This window comes from Gouania willdenowi, chromosome 13, assembly GCF_900634775.1.
Source record: "Gouania willdenowi chromosome 13, fGouWil2.1, whole genome shotgun sequence".
NCBI lineage: Eukaryota > Metazoa > Chordata > Actinopteri > Blenniiformes > Gobiesocidae > Gouania > Gouania willdenowi.
In genome coordinates, this window is record NC_041056.1 from 34962219 (window position 1) to 34981093 (window position 18875).

General features: G+C 37.3%; 2 protein-coding genes across 2 annotated transcripts in view; both read left to right on the top strand.

The window, feature by feature from the left end:
* Positions 1–3124, top strand: part of smtnl (smoothelin, like) — a 33571-nt gene extending 30447 nt beyond the window's left edge. Inside the window, exon 10 of the mRNA XM_028464427.1 lies at positions 2073–3124. Coding sequence (XP_028320228.1) covers positions 2073–2199 — 127 coding nt within the window. The 3' untranslated portion in view covers positions 2200–3124. The remainder of the gene's footprint in view (positions 1–2072) is intronic.
* Positions 3125–7867: 4743 nt separating this feature from the next.
* LOC114473984 (homeobox protein SEBOX-like) lies at positions 7868–13776 on the top strand. The gene is made up of 3 exons (XM_028463811.1): positions 7868–7973; positions 8767–8972; positions 13096–13776. The coding sequence occupies exons 1-3, from the start codon at positions 7868–7870 to the stop codon at positions 13774–13776; spliced, it is 993 nt and encodes a 330-aa protein (XP_028319612.1).
* The last annotated feature ends 5099 nt before the right edge of the window (positions 13777–18875 follow it).

Consider the following 18875-nt stretch of genomic DNA (forward strand, 5'->3'; position numbering starts at 1 on the left):
AGTAACTCATTAGCAAAGAAAGTAACTATTTACGTTACTGTTAAAAAAAAAAAAAGTTGCTTTATGTCAAAGAATTCAGATGTTTTAGATGCGTGTGTCATGAGGTGCTTCATTAAATTTGAGTTTCTTACAACGGATGTCAACAAAGTTTTCACTCCTGGATATAATGAACACTTCACAATTAATTTAAAGTAGTGTTTGTATCGTCACCTTAAAAATGCCAACTTTTCATCAGACTGCTCCACGCTCACCATCTCTGCTGCTTCATCAAATCTGTAGTGTGTGTGTGTGTGTGTGTGTGTGTGTGTGTGTGTGTGTGTGTGTGTGTGTGTGTGTGTGTGTGTGTGTGTTCAGTAACGTTAACGGCGTTGTAACAGCGTAAAAAGTAATTTGTTAGATTACCCCGTTACTGTAAAAAAACCGCTGTTACCGAACGCCGTTATTTTAAACGGCGTTATTCCAAACACTGCTTAGCGCTACCAACATCAGCCATCACACACACACGGAAGTTGATCACAAGAAGCGAGGTGCACCAGCTAACCACATAACACCAACTCTGGTTCCTTTAATACACGTGTCAAACTCAAGGGCCAAATCTGGCCCTTTGTAGCATCCAGTTTGTCCCGCAGGAGAACTTAAAAATTACAGAAGAAACATTAATCATTGTGTAAATGAAACTCAGCACTTGTGCTGCTTATATCATGATTGCACTAGTTTTTAGTGTTAAACTGTTGAAAAAACTCAAAATTCTTACAAAATCCTTCAATTTTCCTCAAACTGTCACGTAATGTTTCCTTTAGTTAAATAGAAATTGGTCACAAAATCTAGGAAATGTAAAGTAAAGATCCTGTTGGGACTGATATCTATCATATATTGGTTGGATATTTTATGTATACGTAGAAGTTTAAACTAGGGCAGAATAATGTTGAAATTACTCGTTTTACTGCATAAAATCTTTGGCCCACTTGAAATCAAACTGCTCCATATCTGGCCCCTGAACTAAAATGAGTTTGACACCTTGCCTTGATTCCATATTTTACTTTTATTCATTTATGTATTCATAAATGTCGTCCTGGGTTCAAGCCCTTGGGTGGACACTGGGGTTCTTTCTGTAGTTGGCATGTTCTACCTGTGCTTGCGTGAGTTTTCTCCGGTTACTCTGGCTTCCTCCGACAATCCAAAAAACATGACTGTTAGGTGTATTGGAGTCTCTAGATTGGAACGTAGGAGTGAATGTGAGTGTGAATGGTTGTTTGTGTGTTGCCCTGTGATGGACTGGTGCCCTGTCCCGGATGTACCCCCGCCTAATGTTGAATAAGAAAGCTGGAGATAGGCACCAGCAGACCCCCACGACCCTGAAAAAGGAGCAAGTGTGTCAGAAAATGGATGGATGGATGGATGGATGGATGGATGGGTGGATGGATGGATGGATGGATGGATGGATGGATGGATGGATGGGTGGATGGGTGGGTGGGTGGATGGATGGATGGATTTGTATTCATAACTTTTCACCAGTCATGTGACTTTATGTACTGCTCCTAATGGCCAGTGAGCTTTTCTACAACATCAATCCGTCCACACATTGTTGCTACAGCTACTGAATTCCAGTGGTTCCCAAACAGGGGTACGTGTACCCCTGGGCGTACAGAGCACAATGTAGCACACTATTTTTTTGACAAATTTACAACAAACTAACTACTATTACTCAATAAAATACTATATTTTCTTGTAATTTATTAAAACAGGATTATTATGTAGAGGCCATTTAATCACACTTCACACAATAGGAGACAATAATTAGCTACATTTTAACAAAAGAGACCATATTTACTAACTATTGAAGTAATCACATAAAAGTTGCATGGTATTTTTTGTTTTTTAAATAAATTGCACTTTAAATTCAAGTCATTATTTTAAATTTGTAGATTAAGCCTTGGGGAACCAATGTTTGAGACACAGTTAAGGGTTTAGTAGAGTCCACTGTTCCACAAATGAAAAAGCATATGAAACTATGGAGATGGTATTAATGACATGAAGAAAGGTCTCATATCTGTGTGTGTTTTTCTCTCTAGGACGAAGGCAAACTGTGACCGGCTCATCGAGGTGGAGGACATGATGATCATGGGTCACAAACCGGACCCGATGTGCGTCTTCACCTACGTCCAGTCTCTGTACAACCATCTACGCAAGTTTGAGTGATGCTCAGTCAAAGTCTCATCTGCTGTCACTGCTGCATCTCTGGAGCTAAAGGGCAGAACAACTTGGACAATAGAGAACTTTGAGAAGAAGTCTCCTACTGTTGGTGGAAAAGTAGAGACCAATGTTCATTTTGTTGACAAAACCTTTTCCGTCATAGTTTTTGTCGACTATGTTTTTTTTTTGTTTTTTTTTAAGTGACAATAACTAGACTATGAATAATTAGAAGAAGAAAAAATCTAAACAGAAACCAAGTCAAATTATATAGATTTTTCTTCAACCATTATTTTGTCCAAAGTCCAATTCTATCCCATATCAGGTTGATCAATGGTTTTATTTTATGCATAAACTCTTATGCTTTATATTTTAGTCGACTATATCTGTAACTGCTTTAGTCAACTAAAATCTTAATATCAGTTAGTTGCCTAAAAATAGACTATAAATTGGAAATTTGGACTAAAACTAAGTCAAAAGACTACGACTAAAACTGCATCTAAATGAACACTGGTATAAAATCGATACACAAATGAAAGGATAAATGATTTGTGTTTATACAGTGAATCTGTTGATGTGTGTAAAGTCTCACTATAACAAAATACAAGTAAGCATAAATTTGGAGAGAACTGTATCATTTGTATTCACATCACAACATGTATGTCAATGTTAATCTTTTGCACGAAAGAGGAAATATTTGTTCCTGAGGATTGAGAAATAATGAGGATATTAAAGAGTGACAACAAGATAATAAAGTGCATGATGTGTTTTTAAATGGCAAACCAGGTGTGTTTTTGAGTTTTCAAAAAAAAAAAATTCAACAAATAGAGTCAAAGTTGTGTCCAAGAATGACTAAAGTGAACATTGGTGCATTGAAAGCAGGAAATATGGATTAAGAAAATAAAATACAAGCAGGTGAAGGCGTTGATCTGACCTACAGAAGTCAATGTGTTTGGACATTTATAAATTTATGATGCCATCATTGATTTCAGTAAATGAAGAATGAATTATCACGGGCCAGTATATACAGTATATATTATCTGGATTAGGCACAAGTCAAACTTCACTGTTTTTAGATGATCTACAAACTTGATCTGATTTATGCACGTGACCTTCATCCTGTACTAAAGCAATATTGCAAATACATAATAGAACATAACGCATAGATTAAAATGTACATTATGGGTTGTGACTTGGAAAACAGGGAACTTTGTGATTTCTTTGTGATCAAATATAACAGTACAGTAAAGTACAGTAATCCTCAAAGGAACCAACACCTCTATAGTTTATCTTTCCCACAAACAGGAATACATTAAACAAACTTTATTTCAAAGTACAACATTTAATAAGCCAGTGGCTATCTGTACGGTTGCCGTATCAATATACCGACATTCTATCCGTACGCAGCGCCTCTATTTGGCCAGTTTAGGTCACATGACTAAGACTAAACCTAACCCTAACCATAAAAATTGTTGCGATGGGGTTATAACCTAAACCTAAACCTAAGACACTACATACATATACTTCGGTAACCGTACCAATAGCACGGGGGGTTGTCCGTACGGCAACTGTGCAAAGAGAGACTTTCTTTTATTAATCATTTGAAGAAATATTGCACTTTCATAAATAATAAACGATTTTCTGCTTTTCAGCTCTTCACACCATATTAATGAGTTTGAAATGAAACTACCAGCTCTGTAAGTGCAGCAGGTGTAACTAATAGTATTTAGATTTAAATCAAGTGAATGTTGTGGAAAATGCAGCAGCAGTGAGCACTGAAGGGACCGAGTGTGGAATGTTTGGAACCTTGAGTAGTTTATTTCCTTTCCTACATAACTCCCTTTAGTCATCATTATGTTACAGTCTAATCCAGGTGTGTCAAACTCTGACATATGGAGCAGTTTGGTCTCATGTCGTGGGTCATCAATGTTGGGCACGGGGAAGGAATTTCAACATTGGAGCCTATTTTTCACTTTTATTATAACTTATATACAGTATGCAGTAAGTAAGCAATACATCAGTCCATGCAGCATCTCCAATTTTAAAACTTCTTCATTTTGTGACACAGTTTTTGTGTAATTTAGAGGAATTTTGTGGGATTCTTGTGAAAAATTGCAGCATTTTAGAAAAAGTGAGAGTTCTTCCGACAGATTTTGACGGGAGAATATGGAGTGCCTGCAAATAATGTGGAGTTTCATTGAATGTATGAATTTGGAGCAGCTGAGGTATCTACAACTAAATTATTTATTAATAATGCGGGGGGGAACATGAGAGAGAAAGAGATGACTAATAACAAATAAAGTGTCAGTCCCACACCAGGTGTGAGATGACTGGACATGATTAAAAAAAAATACAGAAATAAATCTATTCAAGAGCCACTAAATCAGTGTTTTTCAACCTTGTGGTCAGGACCCCATATGGGGACGCCTGGAGTTTAAATGGGGTCTCCTGAAATTCTAAAAAAATGAAAATAGATTTTTGAAATGTTTTAATTATTGTTTTTTTATTTAACAAATACACAATCTTAAACAAGTGTATTTCTATAGTTTCACTTTGTGAAATATAAATCTAGTTCATACTAAAATACTAAATCTGAGCTCAAACATGATCAAAGACTAATTCTAGAAAAAAATGTCTTTGGGGTCACCAGAAATTCTTGTTATCACAATGGGGTCACGATCCAAAAGAGGTTGGGAACCACTGCACTAAATATTGTTTATTTCCACTTATATTTACAAAATTAGATTCTTTAAAATGTGTGTTATCACTCGTTCATTCTATCATTATGCTCTATAGTTGTTTTTAAATAAGTAAAGTGTTGCAGTCGGACAAAAAGGGGTACTTTAAATTAGAAATAAGAGAAAGGGGGTACTTGAGCCAAAAAAGTTTGAGAACCACTGCACTAGACGGCCAGATTTGGCCCCCAGGCCTTGAGTTTGACACATTCTCTACACTGTCTGTTATATGTTGTGATATACAGAGCCACAATGAAGAAAATACACAACCTTCTCAATATATATCAATTAGGCCTGGACCGATAATCGATAAAATAAAATTAACTCAGTAAAGTTGCCGGCCTCAGTATATTGCCATATGTTTGCATATTTGGCTGCAGAGGCTAGTGTTAGCAACGGATATTAAACATTAGATAACTCAGTCAGTTCTAATAAATTCTCAGTGAACCTGCAGCGTAATTACTCTAAAATAGTATACCACCACCAGGCAATCTTAGATTTAGGTTACTCTGGACCTACTACGTAGCTTTGGAGTGCTACGCCGGCTACACCCAGTGGCCTGTGAAGCAGCGGAGCCTCGTACCAGCGGTGTCCGCCAGCAGAGGAGACGTAAGCGGTGTGATCAGAAGCAGAAGCGGGGATGCCGAGCGGGGCTAGCAACCAAACTAAGTCTAAGTATTTTGTTTTCCTCGTCTTTCTCCTCCACACAGGCTGGATGACCTGGGGGTTCACAATCAACACCTGACCATGTTTGTTTTATAGCAGAATGAACGGAGTAAACCAGAAACTATTTGGTCCACTCTGTACGGTTTAAGAAAAGGGAACAGAAAGAAACGGGGAGGCGGGGCCGATGGCATTTTTGTTAACAAAGGTTCAAACTGGATTGGAAGTGTTGTCTTTTAAGGAATGTACAACTATTTTATATACCTCTGTGCCTCAATGTTTAATATTTATCACAAGTGCAATTTTGTTTTTTGAGGGAGACTTGATAAACCATTTTATTTATTGATCTGGTTATGTGTGGTTTTGAATTTGAGGTGTTTTTTTTCTTAACAGAGACAGGGTCTATTTTAATGTTTTTGTTTGTGATATTTATTAAAGTGCATTTTTTTTTGCTAACATAGACAGAATCCATTTTATTTTAATGCAGTTGATGATGTTCTGTTGGCTTCATCAAATCAGGACCTTCAGCGTGCACTGGGGCGGTTTGCAGCCGAGTGTGAAGCGGTCGGGATGAGGATCAGCACCTCCATCAATCTGATTGATTGATTGATTGATTGATTGATTGATTGATTGATTGATTGATTGATTGATTGATTGATTGATTGATTGATTGATTGATTGATTGATTGATTGATTGCTCCAAATCTGAGGCCATGGTTCTCCACCGGAAAAAGGCAGCTTCCCCTCTCTGGGTCGGTGGAGAGTCCTAGCCTCAAGTGGAGGAGTTCAAGTATCTCAGGGTCTTGTTCATGAGTGAGGGTCGGATGGAGCGTGAGATCGATAGACGGATCGGTGCGGCGTCAGCAGTGATGCGGTCGCTGTATCGGACTGTTGTGGTGAAGAGGGAGCTGAGTCGGGGGGCAAAGCTCTCAATTTACCGATCGATCTACGTTCCTAAACTCACCTATGGTCATGAGATTTGAGTAATGACCGAAAGGACAAGATGGCGGATACAGGCGGCCGAAATGAGTTTTCTTTGCAGGGTGGCTGGGCGCACCCTCCGAGATAGGGTGAGAAGCCCAGTCACTCGGGAGGAGCACGGAGTAGAGTCGCTGCTCCTTCACGTCAAAAGGAGCCAGTTGAGGTGGCTCAGGCATCTGTTTCGGATGCCTCCCGGTCGCCTCCCTCGGGAGGTGTTTCAGGCATGTCTTATTGGGAAGAGGCCTCGTGGACGGCCCAGGACACGCTGGAGGGACTATGTCTCTGAGCTGGCCTAGTGTCACCTCGGGGTTCCCCCAGAACAGCTGGAGGAGGTGTGCGTGGATGGGGAGGTCTGGGCATCTCTGCTGAGACTGCTGCCTCCGCGACCCAGCCCCGGATAACCAATTACAATGGTTAAAAAAAAAGACTAAAGAGAAATACAAGTTAATTGCATTTGAAAGGGTGTATTTGTATTTTTATGATATGTTATATTAGTGGTTAATTTGGTCTAAAAACATTTTTAAATAATATCGTTTATCATAGAACAATTTATAGTCCAGCAAAATCTGTTATTGGCCCAGCCCTAATATCAATCTACATTTTACACTGACTAACATGTTTCTCTAATATTTATCTTGTTAACATTTTAAATAAGTATCAATATGGATAAAAATTAATTGCATCCCTTACCCAAGGATTACATTAATGGCTGATATATGCAGTTATTTCACTTTGATTTGGTAGTATTCTGTATGTGCTAATCATTTCATTTGTTATGAATTTACCACCCAGACCTGGCTCGTGTTGGTCAATGGTCTCTGATTACACATACTGTAGGGTTTGAAGTGAATAGCTGGACAGGAGAATAAGGCAGATAACAAAGATTATAAAGTGTTATAATCTCACAGCGCGTTGTTTTGTGGAAAAAGGGGTCATTATGAGTCCAGTTAAATAAATAGCTCCCTGACCCAGTTGGGGAGAAAAACCAGTGACTAAATTTAATATATTTAATGTACAGGATCAATGTATAGAAGATAAAAAAACAAGTTTGATCATAGAAAACAAACTCTGTGGGCTTTCTGTGCAGCTGAGGAACTCATGATCCAGCATGAAAACAATGGGAGTAACAAAAGATCAGAGCCATGTGTAACACCTGGATTTCTGCTGTGGCTGCTGCTCTGCGCTGTAGTGCTTCCCATCCCATCTGATCCCAGTGGATTCCTCCCCTGTATAAGAAGCTTCTGACTCCTCAACCGTCAGCTTTATTGAAGCCCAGGCAGTGAATGTTAGTGGAAGTTATGGATCAGCTCTTCATGGACTCAGATTTCCCCATCCTGAAGCACAACCAGCAGAAAGACATGATGGATTTAAAGATGTTGTTTCAAGGGCAGCAGCACATTAAAGGTGAGCTTATTACACTGTTTTTAACTCGTGTCAACATATTATTTTAATTTAATTTTGTTTTCACTTAAAAAGTGTCCATAGATTATAGTTTGTGTAAATAAAATATAGAAATACCATATTACTGTACAGATGAATAATATAGCAATTTTTAATTATTTGTACAACAATATTTAACATAGGGATTTCAAAATACTATTTAAAGTATTAAAAAGGAATTATTATTACTATTATTATTATTATTATTATTATTATTATTATTATTATTATTATTATTATTGTTAATAATAATAATAATAACAATTATAATATTTTTTAAATACAGCAAGTTCCTTTTATTTTCTTTTTAATGAAAAAAAAATATATGTTAAGGTTTCATTTATTCAGACAGTTTTTTTCCTGAAAAAAAAAAAATAGTCTCTTACTTTCAAAGTAAATTACTTTCAAAGTGCATTTATTATTTTTAGTTAATTTCCTAAAAAAGAATTGTATTGTATTTTAAAAATAAATTACTTTTAAAGTAAAGTTAATATCAAAGCACATATAGTGAATGAAATTGTTTTTTACTTTACTTTCAAAGTAAATTGATTTTCAAAGTAAAATCCCTGAACAAGTTGTATTTTGCCTTACTTTTAAAGCAAATTTCCTGAAAAAAAAAGAAAAAGAAAGAAAGTCGTCTACATAAATTAAACCTTAACATGTCATAATAATAACTGGATTCAATATTTGACAAATTAAAGTGAAAAAACAAAACAAAGCCTCTTATTCTGGTGTCTGTCGGTGTTCTTGCGGTCAGACGTCCCCGGGCAGAGCTCCGTGTCCACCCCGGACCCTGACGCATCCGTCGGCCTGTGTGAGGGTCAGAGGAAGAGGAAGAGAACCATCTTCAGCAGAGCCCAGCTGTCTGAGCTGGAGCAGGCCTTCGCAGTGACGCCCTACCCGGACATCACCCTCAGAGAGCGGCTGGCCGTCCACACCCACCTGCCCGAGAGTAAGATCCAGGTGAGGAAATCATTCACCTCCTGTTTTAAAAAGATCCTGGTTCTTGTGTAAAGTTCTGCATAGTCCTTCATACATTATTACACTATTCATGAAAGACCGAAGGTGGTTTTCCTCTCATTATAAGGTATTCCCGAAGTACTGGTTTGTCTCTGTTTTGCCCACAGGCAGGCTTTACTAAAACCAGTCTGAATAAATAGTGGTGTTATGGTCCTTTGCTTCAGGGGGTTTCAACCTTTTTTGAGCCATTGTGCAGCTTTTCATTGGAAAAAAATGCCCAAGACACACCACCAACCGAAAATGTAATTAAAAAAAACTTTGTAGTAGGGCTGCACGATTATGGCGAAAATGATAATTACGATTATTTTGATCAATATTGTAATTACGATTATAATCACAATTAATAATCATATTAGAGAAAATCTGTGTTTTTAGGGCACTACTTTTAAACAAACAATATGTGTACAGTTTACAGTGCAAAAATAAGATTTAAAATGGCATTCTAATTTAAAAAAAAATCTTTTAAATGTACCCAATAATTTAAAATGTACCAAAGGCTAACTGAATAAATACACTATTACAGAGTGCAGAGCTGTATTTTAAGTGTAAATATTACCGATGATCAGGTTAATTTAATCGTTTCAACCAAAATCATGATCACGATTAAAATGTGATTAATTGTGCAGCTATACTTTGTAGCCTATATTAAAAATATACAGTCTTTCTTATCAAAGTGTTTTGAATACAAATGAAAAAAAAAAAAAAAATATATATATATATATATATATATATATATATATATATATATATATACATTACATCTATCATTATTTGCATACTTGATACACGTGATGGGACAGATAAAAGTAAGTAAAAAAAAAAAAAAATGTATATTATTTTATGTTTTATATATAAATATATTTTTGTTATACTTATTATGTATTTTATTACTATGTCGCTTTTGGATGGGGAGGGGCTTACAGCAGCACTATGGCATATTTGCAGACAATAATTAGTTAGTTTTCAAAAGTGATTTTTAGAACAATTGGGTGAAATTGAATAATTTACCACGGCATAACTGACGATCTCTCACGGCACACAAATGTGCCACGGCCCAGTGGTTGAAAAACCCTGCTTTACTTGAAGCTTTTAATTTCTTCATTTGCTTTGAGTCTCAATGATGGTCAACTTTTATCATTTTTAAAATGTGATTGTCTGATCAGTGGGACACATTATCAACATTCATGTCAGCGTTGAGAATAATGACCCATCTTATTAATAATACAGCAAATAATAAACGGTTTGTGTGTTTTGGTTGTCATTTTGTTTTTGTCATTTTAATGTATTTTTGTTGTTGTTTTGTGTGTGTTTGGAGCCATTTTGTGTATTTTTGTTGTTGGTTTGTGTGGGTTTGGAGCCATTTTGTGTATTTTTGTTGTCATTCTTTGTATTTTTCTGTAATTTTGAGAATTATTCTGTCCTTACTGTGTTTTGTGTCTTTGTTTTGTGTGTTCTGTGTGTTTTTGTGGCCATTGAATGACTTTATCTGTGTTTTCAAAATTATTTGTGTATTTTTGTTGCCTTTCTTTTTATTTCTACGGGATTTTGTATATTGCTGTGTATTTTGTTAGTTTTGTATGTTTTAGGTTGTAATTTTGTATATTTTCCTTTATTTTGTGCATTTTTGTGGTTCTGGTGTCTTCTTGGAGTCATTTTGTGTGTTTACTTTGGGTGAACCACAGAATTAGCCTGAGGGCTGCATGTGACCGACAGTTGTCCATGTTATGGTGACGAATACAAAGTAGCCATTTGTTAAGCTAGATTTTTAACACATAGGCCTACTGTTGTTTATTGTCTTATAAAACAAGCTTGACAAAATTTAGTTTCCCTGTAAAAACTTTGTATTTTCTTAAGAAATTTTGTTTTAACATTTGATTTTCTAGTTTAGTAATTCAAAAAAAAGTACATTAGTCTATACAATTCAGAAATAAAGAGTGACACATTTGCAACTTTTAAAACCAAGGAAAAAGAGAATTATCCAAGAAAATTAAAAGAAAACAAATTATATATACGTATGATAATACAACAAAATGTATATTGAAGAAAAGTTCAAAAAAAATAAAATAAATAGAAGAAAAAAATATATATATATATACGTATATATATATATTGAAATGCTGTTAATGTAGATCAAATGCCTCAATTAGTTTCTGATTTAGTAAATTCACAATAACTGGAAAAAATGTAAAAACATTTGGCAGTTGACACCAATTTTAGTTCAGTTAAATATTTATTTTTTTAAGTCCAACTAAATCAAATTGAAAGAGTGATGAACTCACCACATGTCAATTACACCCTGTTATTATTTTGCACCTTGGAGCACATTTTAGAGCTGCATTTATAGAGATTATCTCTGTGGGACTCCAGCACCTGGACTCCCCAGGCTCCTACACCAGCACCCTGTTTGTGGACTTCAGCTCTGCTTTCAACACAGTAATCCCAGCTCTCCTTCAGGACAAGCTTTCCCAGCTGAAGGTGCCAGACTCCTCCTGCAGGTGGATCACAGACTTCCTGTCTGACAGGAAGCAGCACGTGAAGCTGGGAAAAACCATCTCTGCTTCCCGACCCATCAGCACTGGATCTCCTCAGGGCTGTGTTCTTTCTCCTCTGCTCTTCTCCCTGTACACCAACACCTCCTCTCACCAGTCGGTCAAACTCCTGAAGTTTGTGGACGACACGACCATCATCAGTCTCATCTCTGATGGAGACGAGTCTGACTACAGGTGGGAGACAAACCGGCTGATGTCCTGGTGCAGTCAGAGCAACCTGGGGCTCAACGCTTTAAAGACAGTGGAGATGATAGCAGACTTCAGGAAGAACCCAGCCCCCCTCACCCCCCTCACCCTGGGAGACTCTACAGTGAGCTCTGTGGAGTACTTCTGCTTCCTGGAAACCATCATCACTCAGGACCTCAAGTGGGAGCTGAACATCAGCTCCTTCATCAAAAAAGCTCAGCAGAGGATGTACTTCCTGCCAACAAAGATGATGGTGAACTTCTACAGCTCCATCATCCAGTCCGTCCTCTGCTCCTCCATCAACATCTGGTACGCTGCAGCTGCAGCTACGGCCAAGGACAAGGCCAGACTGCAGCGAATCATCCACTCTGCAGAGAAGGTCATTGGCTGCAATCAGGACCAGAACCTCCAAACACAAAAACTGTTTCTTTCCTTCTGCCACCAGGCTCATGAACACAGTCCTAGTCCCCCACTGCCCCCCCTTCACCACCTCCGTAAAAACAATATTACCTGCTGCATTTATCTGTATATATTTATTTGTTATCCTTTAGAATCAGAATCAGAATTCCTTTTTTAATCCCAGGGGGAAATTTCTTAATTAAACACACCTGGTTGAAACAGAAGCAGATAATGAGCCATTCGTTTGTTTCAGGTGTGTTGGAGCAGGGACACATATAAAAGTCTCAGGAATCAAGACCTCGAGGATTGGAAGTGAATCCCCTGACTAGAACTTCAATTAGGTCGAAAAAAGAAAACACGGCGGAACATAGCCGACCGGAATGAAACCAATGTCTCCTTAAGCCTGAACGCATTTCAACCAGTGTTCACATCTGTGCGCGTGCATGTAGAATGATCCGTTGTGAGTAATGAACATAACGAGCAGCTTCATGTGTCGCTACACGCTATGTCTGGTTGAAGATCAATGTTTATAGAGGATGTTTATTACGGTTACCAAGCGGAGGATGCAGACAGGCAGCATTGAGGGCAGCTAAGTGGTAGCAGGGGTCCTCGGGGTCCTCAGGTAAAGACGGGCATCCGAGCTGATCGCCTGTATTAAATAGATGGTGCGGCTGACATTTGTGTTCCTCTTATGCAGATTAAAAAGAGTTAAAACAACCCATGCACGCCTGGAAGTCCAAGTGTGCAACAATTATTACGACTGTACCGATTAAAAAAGGAAAAAACAACAGAAAATCCCCCCGACACATAATTTCTGATGAAAAATGATTGTCTCCAGCGTCTTTAAGCGACAACCCAAATAGAAGTTAGAAGCCAAACATTTATCATAAGAGCAGCTGCAACATTTCTGAACTCTTTGTCCTTGTGTTCAGGTTTGGTTTCAGAACAGACGAGCCAGAAGCATGAAGAGTGGACGACTTCCTAAGTCCACCAAGCATTTCCTAGAGGGCAGAAGTTTTATGGAGCCCTCTCCATCGTCTGTAACTTCCACAATCCTTCCCCCAAACACCCTGACTGACATGTTCAGACCTGATCAGAACCCCTCCTCTGAAGACGTACAGCAGATGTGCTCCGACTGGTTCCAGATTCTAAGCAACCCCGTTTCATCACCCCCGTCTTCCTCATTCCTGCATCAGCAGCAGCAGGCGCCCAGCTGCTCCAAATCCTCCGAGTCTCGTCAGTGGGACCAGGATCGTCAACGGCACCAGCATCAGCAACACCTGGGACCAGCTCTCACTGGTTTTCTTTCTGAATCCTATTACCAGTCCAAGCAGCCTCTGCACCTGACCCCTTCCCGCTCCTATCAGGCGTTGAAGAACTTGGCTCCTTTTGGGGCCCATCAAGCTGTGTACGGACCTGGATCTGGGGGGGGAGGTCACATTTCAGTGGACCAGGTAGTTCCTTCCAACCATCAGACCACGTACTGGGAGGTGACTCCAGGCCAGGGACACCATCATCACCAGCATCAGCAGATGGGAGCCCAGACCTCCATGGGGTACATCTCAGACCTGATCTACAACGCTGCCATCGTCACCAATTTTCTAGAATTCTAAAGGATTTTAAAAACAATGTGTCCTGGAAACATCTCCATGTTTGGAGAGAATGCTTCAGTTCATACTTTTTCTGTAAAAATAAATTCTGTGTTTTTAAACCTGTTGAACTGTCAATACGATAAAACTGTTTTAAGGAATTGTTGCATTGTTGTTGTTGTTGTTTGGTTCTTTTTATAATGTATAGATCAATGTACAAATATTCATAAAAACGTTTGAATTGTAAAACATAATTTGAATTTTTTCACTCAGGCTTGAGCTGACCTTCTTTAATCTGATATAAACCAAATAGCTTTTTATTAAAATGGCAAACATTAAATCGAGGATCAGATTCATGCAGGAATTTAATTTTATCACAATACTTACCTTTTTTTTAAAAAATATATAGCAATTTTAATTTATTGCAATGCTACATATTGTGCAATTATTGTGATTTTAATGTCCTTATTTTCCTTGTTCGTAATATGAATCATACACTAGAATCAATACATTTCAACTGCACGTGAAAGTACACTACACTACATGTAGTGTGGAAACATGCAGGCATGGTAAAAAAAAAAAAAAAAATGAATGACTGGGGAGAAATATCAATTTTTAAATTGTCACTAAAAAACATGAGATATCATGAATCAATAATTTTTCATAGCATTACTAACTTCTGAAATGATGAAAACTAAATTATTTTCTTGGCCAAACAATTCCAATAATAAGTTGTTCAGAAATACATACAGATCTCAATGTTTCTCTATAAATAATTCAGAAGTATACACAATATTGTATACAACAATCAGAGAAATGCAACTCAGAAAAATAATCTATCAGTTATGTAACATGAGTGCAGATGTTTATTCCAAGCAGCTGTGCATGCATCACATTTGTTTACATTCTTGTCATATATTCATATACTGAGACCTAGACACAGTGATTTTAGATTATCCTGATTTAAACAATACTCAGTGATCTTACAGTCCTATTAGAGTAAGGATGTACTACTTCATGCAAGATATGATTTAAATCTTCATTTCAATGGCTGATGAAAACCCCAAATCCATGATCTCACCTCGAAAAATAAGAATATTAGAAAAGACTGAATAAAATGATTTGAACATAAAAATGAATGGTGAATTAGATATTAGAAAAAAAAGGTTCTTTTTTTGTGACTTGCATTTTGGAATGTTGACCTTTTGGTATTCTGAGGGGAAAATATCTATCAAAACAAAGGTTATAGGTAGATAAATGAACCTCTAACAGAGATGATGACCCAAGTCACGTTGTTAGGACTGATTCATGTACACCAGTGTTTCTCAAATGGGGGTACGCGGTGAGAGAGAGAGTGGAAAATTAACCAATGAAGTGTCAGTCTTGGTCTCACCGCAGGCGTGATATAAAACTAGAAATACATCTATTAAGGAGCCACTAAATCACTCTTGTTTTTCAACCTTGGACTCGCAACCCCATTCAACAACAGTTCAACTAAAATGCATATTAAATAAATTATATATATATATATATATACAGTATATATATATATATATATATATATATATATATATATATATATATATATATATATATATATAAGCCTGGAAACACTGCGCTAAATACTGTTTCTTTCCAATTATTTACAAAGCGAGATTCTTTAAAATGTGTTAGTCAGATGTTGTAGTCAGACAAAAGGAGTACTTCAGCCTAAAAAGCTTGAGAACCACTGATGTACACAATACAACCATTTCTGGAGGTTTTCAAACATTCTCATCCTCCCTGTGTGTAAATCAAGGGCCAAATATAAAACACATTCACTGATATAAAAATATGTATGTAAAGTATTTAAAGCACTGACAATATCCAACCAATAAGTGACAAATATCAGTCCCTGCAGGATCTTCACTTTGTTTTCCAACGTATTTCATGGAATAAGTTGAGGATCAAACTAATTTCTGTGACCGCAAAGACATTTGTTTCTCTAGAATGAGTTCATCATGTTTGTATAATGGACAATTTTGTCTCCCTTTTTTCCATTTCTTTTCTTTCATTACTATTCATCAAGAATAATAATTCAATAATAATTCATTACAAATATAATTGTAATTAATAATTTTTCATCAATTACTAGATATTTCAGGCGACCCCACATGGTGTCACGACCGCGATGTTGAAAAATACTGTTAACCAAACTAGTAAAATCCATGTTTTTGTGAAAAATGTGCTTCCCCAATGAACCTCCACGTGTGAGAAATATTGTAAGTCACTTAAAATACACTGAATGTTAAGCATTTGATCAAAATTCTGTGAATTTGCAACAAATTTTATTGAAGTTTGCAATGTAACTTTGGTAACACAGTTCTAAATGGGGTTAGGCAGTATAAGTTATGACTTCAGCCTAAACCCCTTCGGTCAGGCATCATTTAGTTCTTAAAATATTTAAAGTACATGTTTTTTTATTGTAATGTACAAGATGTCTGAAAATATGTGACATGTGCTCTAAATGTTTATAATGACGGAAGAAATAAACTTCTACTACTAATTTACTAGAATTCTGAAAGATAATTTGTGAGAAATATCCAGATTTTAGAAAAAGATTGAATATTACTGTAAATACTGTAGTACTATAAGGCCCATTGTACTTTAGTGGAATTATTACAGCTGATTGTAAAGTGTGGCTTGATGTCAGGTTTTCTGTGGCGCTGCATGATGATTATTATCATTATCGTTAGATTCAGGAGTGTTGGGCGCAGATAGACGTGTCAAACTTAATTTAGAGCCTCTACATTTAGTCTTTACTATTTGAAAGGTCTGAACTTTAATTCACAATCTCCCTACATGCAGAAAACCAACTGTTGCTAACGTCTACCGCACCGTGTAACGTGTATTCCTCACTGTAAAAACTGATCGTACATGTTTGTCTTCACAGATGCCAGCTCGTGTTTTCCTCCTCTGAGCTGAGCTCTGATATATTTAATGCTTATCTTTCCAAACATCATGATTAAAATGATTCATTGTGGTCAGATACCACGACAGCAATAATTGTTTTTAAGTCAAAATATATTCTTAATATCTTTCCCTACAGTAAGTATCAGGAGGTTTAGATGAATCGAGGGAAAGGGGAAAAGAAAAATAAGAACTAAATTAAAGCCAGAGCTCAGGGTCTATCAGCTTACTGGTCGTGTAATTCAGCCTGGATTTAAGTTTAGAAATATTACATTAGGATGAAAAATAGAGAAAAAGAGTCCCCTGTTCATCTAGCACTGGACAGAGATCTCAGCATATCACAATCATCTTTAATACCAAATAATCTTTCAGTAAACCCTTAATCCGGGTGTCACATCTAAGATCTTAGAGGATATTTTTTTTTTTTGTATTTCAGATGTAGTTGCATATTTTAATCCTTCCAATGATATGACAGGTTTTGACCAGAGATACTTTACAAATATATGAAATCATATCTGAAGAAAGGATCAGTGAAAAACTTAATTGCTCCAACTTAATTGACACAAGATACATTGTTTTCATTCACAACAAACCAAAGTTATTGTCGTAATAATAATAATGCATCAACTTTATGTAGCGCTTTCTCATAGACACTCAGTCACTTTACAGAATGAAGGGATTATTCTTTCACTCCACACTTAGTGGTGGTAAACTATGATTGTAGCCACAGCTGCCCTAGGGCAGACTGATGGAAGCGAGGCTGCCATAGTGCGCCATCGGCACCTCCGACTACCACCAACACTCACTCACACATACTAGGCAATGTGGATGACGTGCCTTGCCCAAGGACACAATGACAGATGTCACCGAGAATTCTCAGTGGTCTCCATCCAACTACTAACCAGACCCAGACCTGCTTAGCTTCAGAGATCTAAGGCAATGACAGGCTGGTTTTTTCCATCTTTATTTAGAAGTATTTTCATTGTAAACAACAGAAACGCTGATCTGCAATGTTTTATTCCCAAACTGTCCATGTAATAACCCCTTCTCAAAAAACCTACTCTTGATTCCAGCACTTTAGCAAACTACAGGCCTATATCTAATCTTCCTTTTATTTCAAAGATTCTTGAGAAAGTTGTGGCAGCTCAGCTCTGTGAATTTCTTCAAAACAACAGCCTGTTCGAGGACTTCCAGTCAGGTTTTAGAGCTCAACACAGCACAGAGACTGCTTTAGTTAAAGTAACTAATGATCTACTCTGGGCTTCAGATGAAGGACGACTCTCAGTGCTGGTTTTATTAGATCTTAGTGCAGCTTTTGACACTATAGATCATTATATTCTACTAGAGAGATTAGAGAAATTACTTGGAATCACAGGGACTGCCCTAAACTGGTTTAAGTCCTACCTATCTGATAGGTACCAGTTTGTACACGTGAATAATAAGTCTTCTGTGTACACTAAAGTAAGCTACGGGGTTCCTCAGGGCTCTGTGCTAGGTCCAATCCTCTTCTGTATCTATATGATCCCCCTTGGTAATGTTATGAGAAAATACTCTGTTAACTTTCACTGCTATGCTGATGATACCCAACTGTATGTATCAATGAAGCCAGGTGAGACAAATCAGCTATCTAAACTTGAGGCCTGTCTAAAGGACATTAGGGCCTGGATGGACCAAAATTTTCTTCTTCTCAACTCAGACAAGACTGAGGTCATTGTACTGGGCCCACGACACCTTAGAGAAACCTATGCTAGCCTAACTGCCCTAGATGGCATTACTCTGGCACAAAGCACAACTGTTAGAAACCTTGGGGTTCTATTTGATCAGGATTTATCCTTCAACTCTCACATAAAACAAACTTCAAGAACTGCCTTCTTTCATCTCCGTAACATTGCTAAAATCAGATCTATCCTGTCTCAGGGCGACGCCGAAAAACTAGTCCATGCTTTTGTTACCTCTAGACTGGATTATTGTAACTCTCTTTTAGCAGGCTGCCCGAGCAAGTCGCTTAAGACACTTCAGCTGGTTCAAAATGCTGCAGCACGTGTACTGACTAAAACTAGGAGAAGAGATCACATTATTCCTGTATTAGCCTCTCTGCATTGGCTTCCCATAAAATATAGAATAGAATTCAAGATTCTTCTTCTCACTTATAAAGCCCTAAATGGACAGGCACC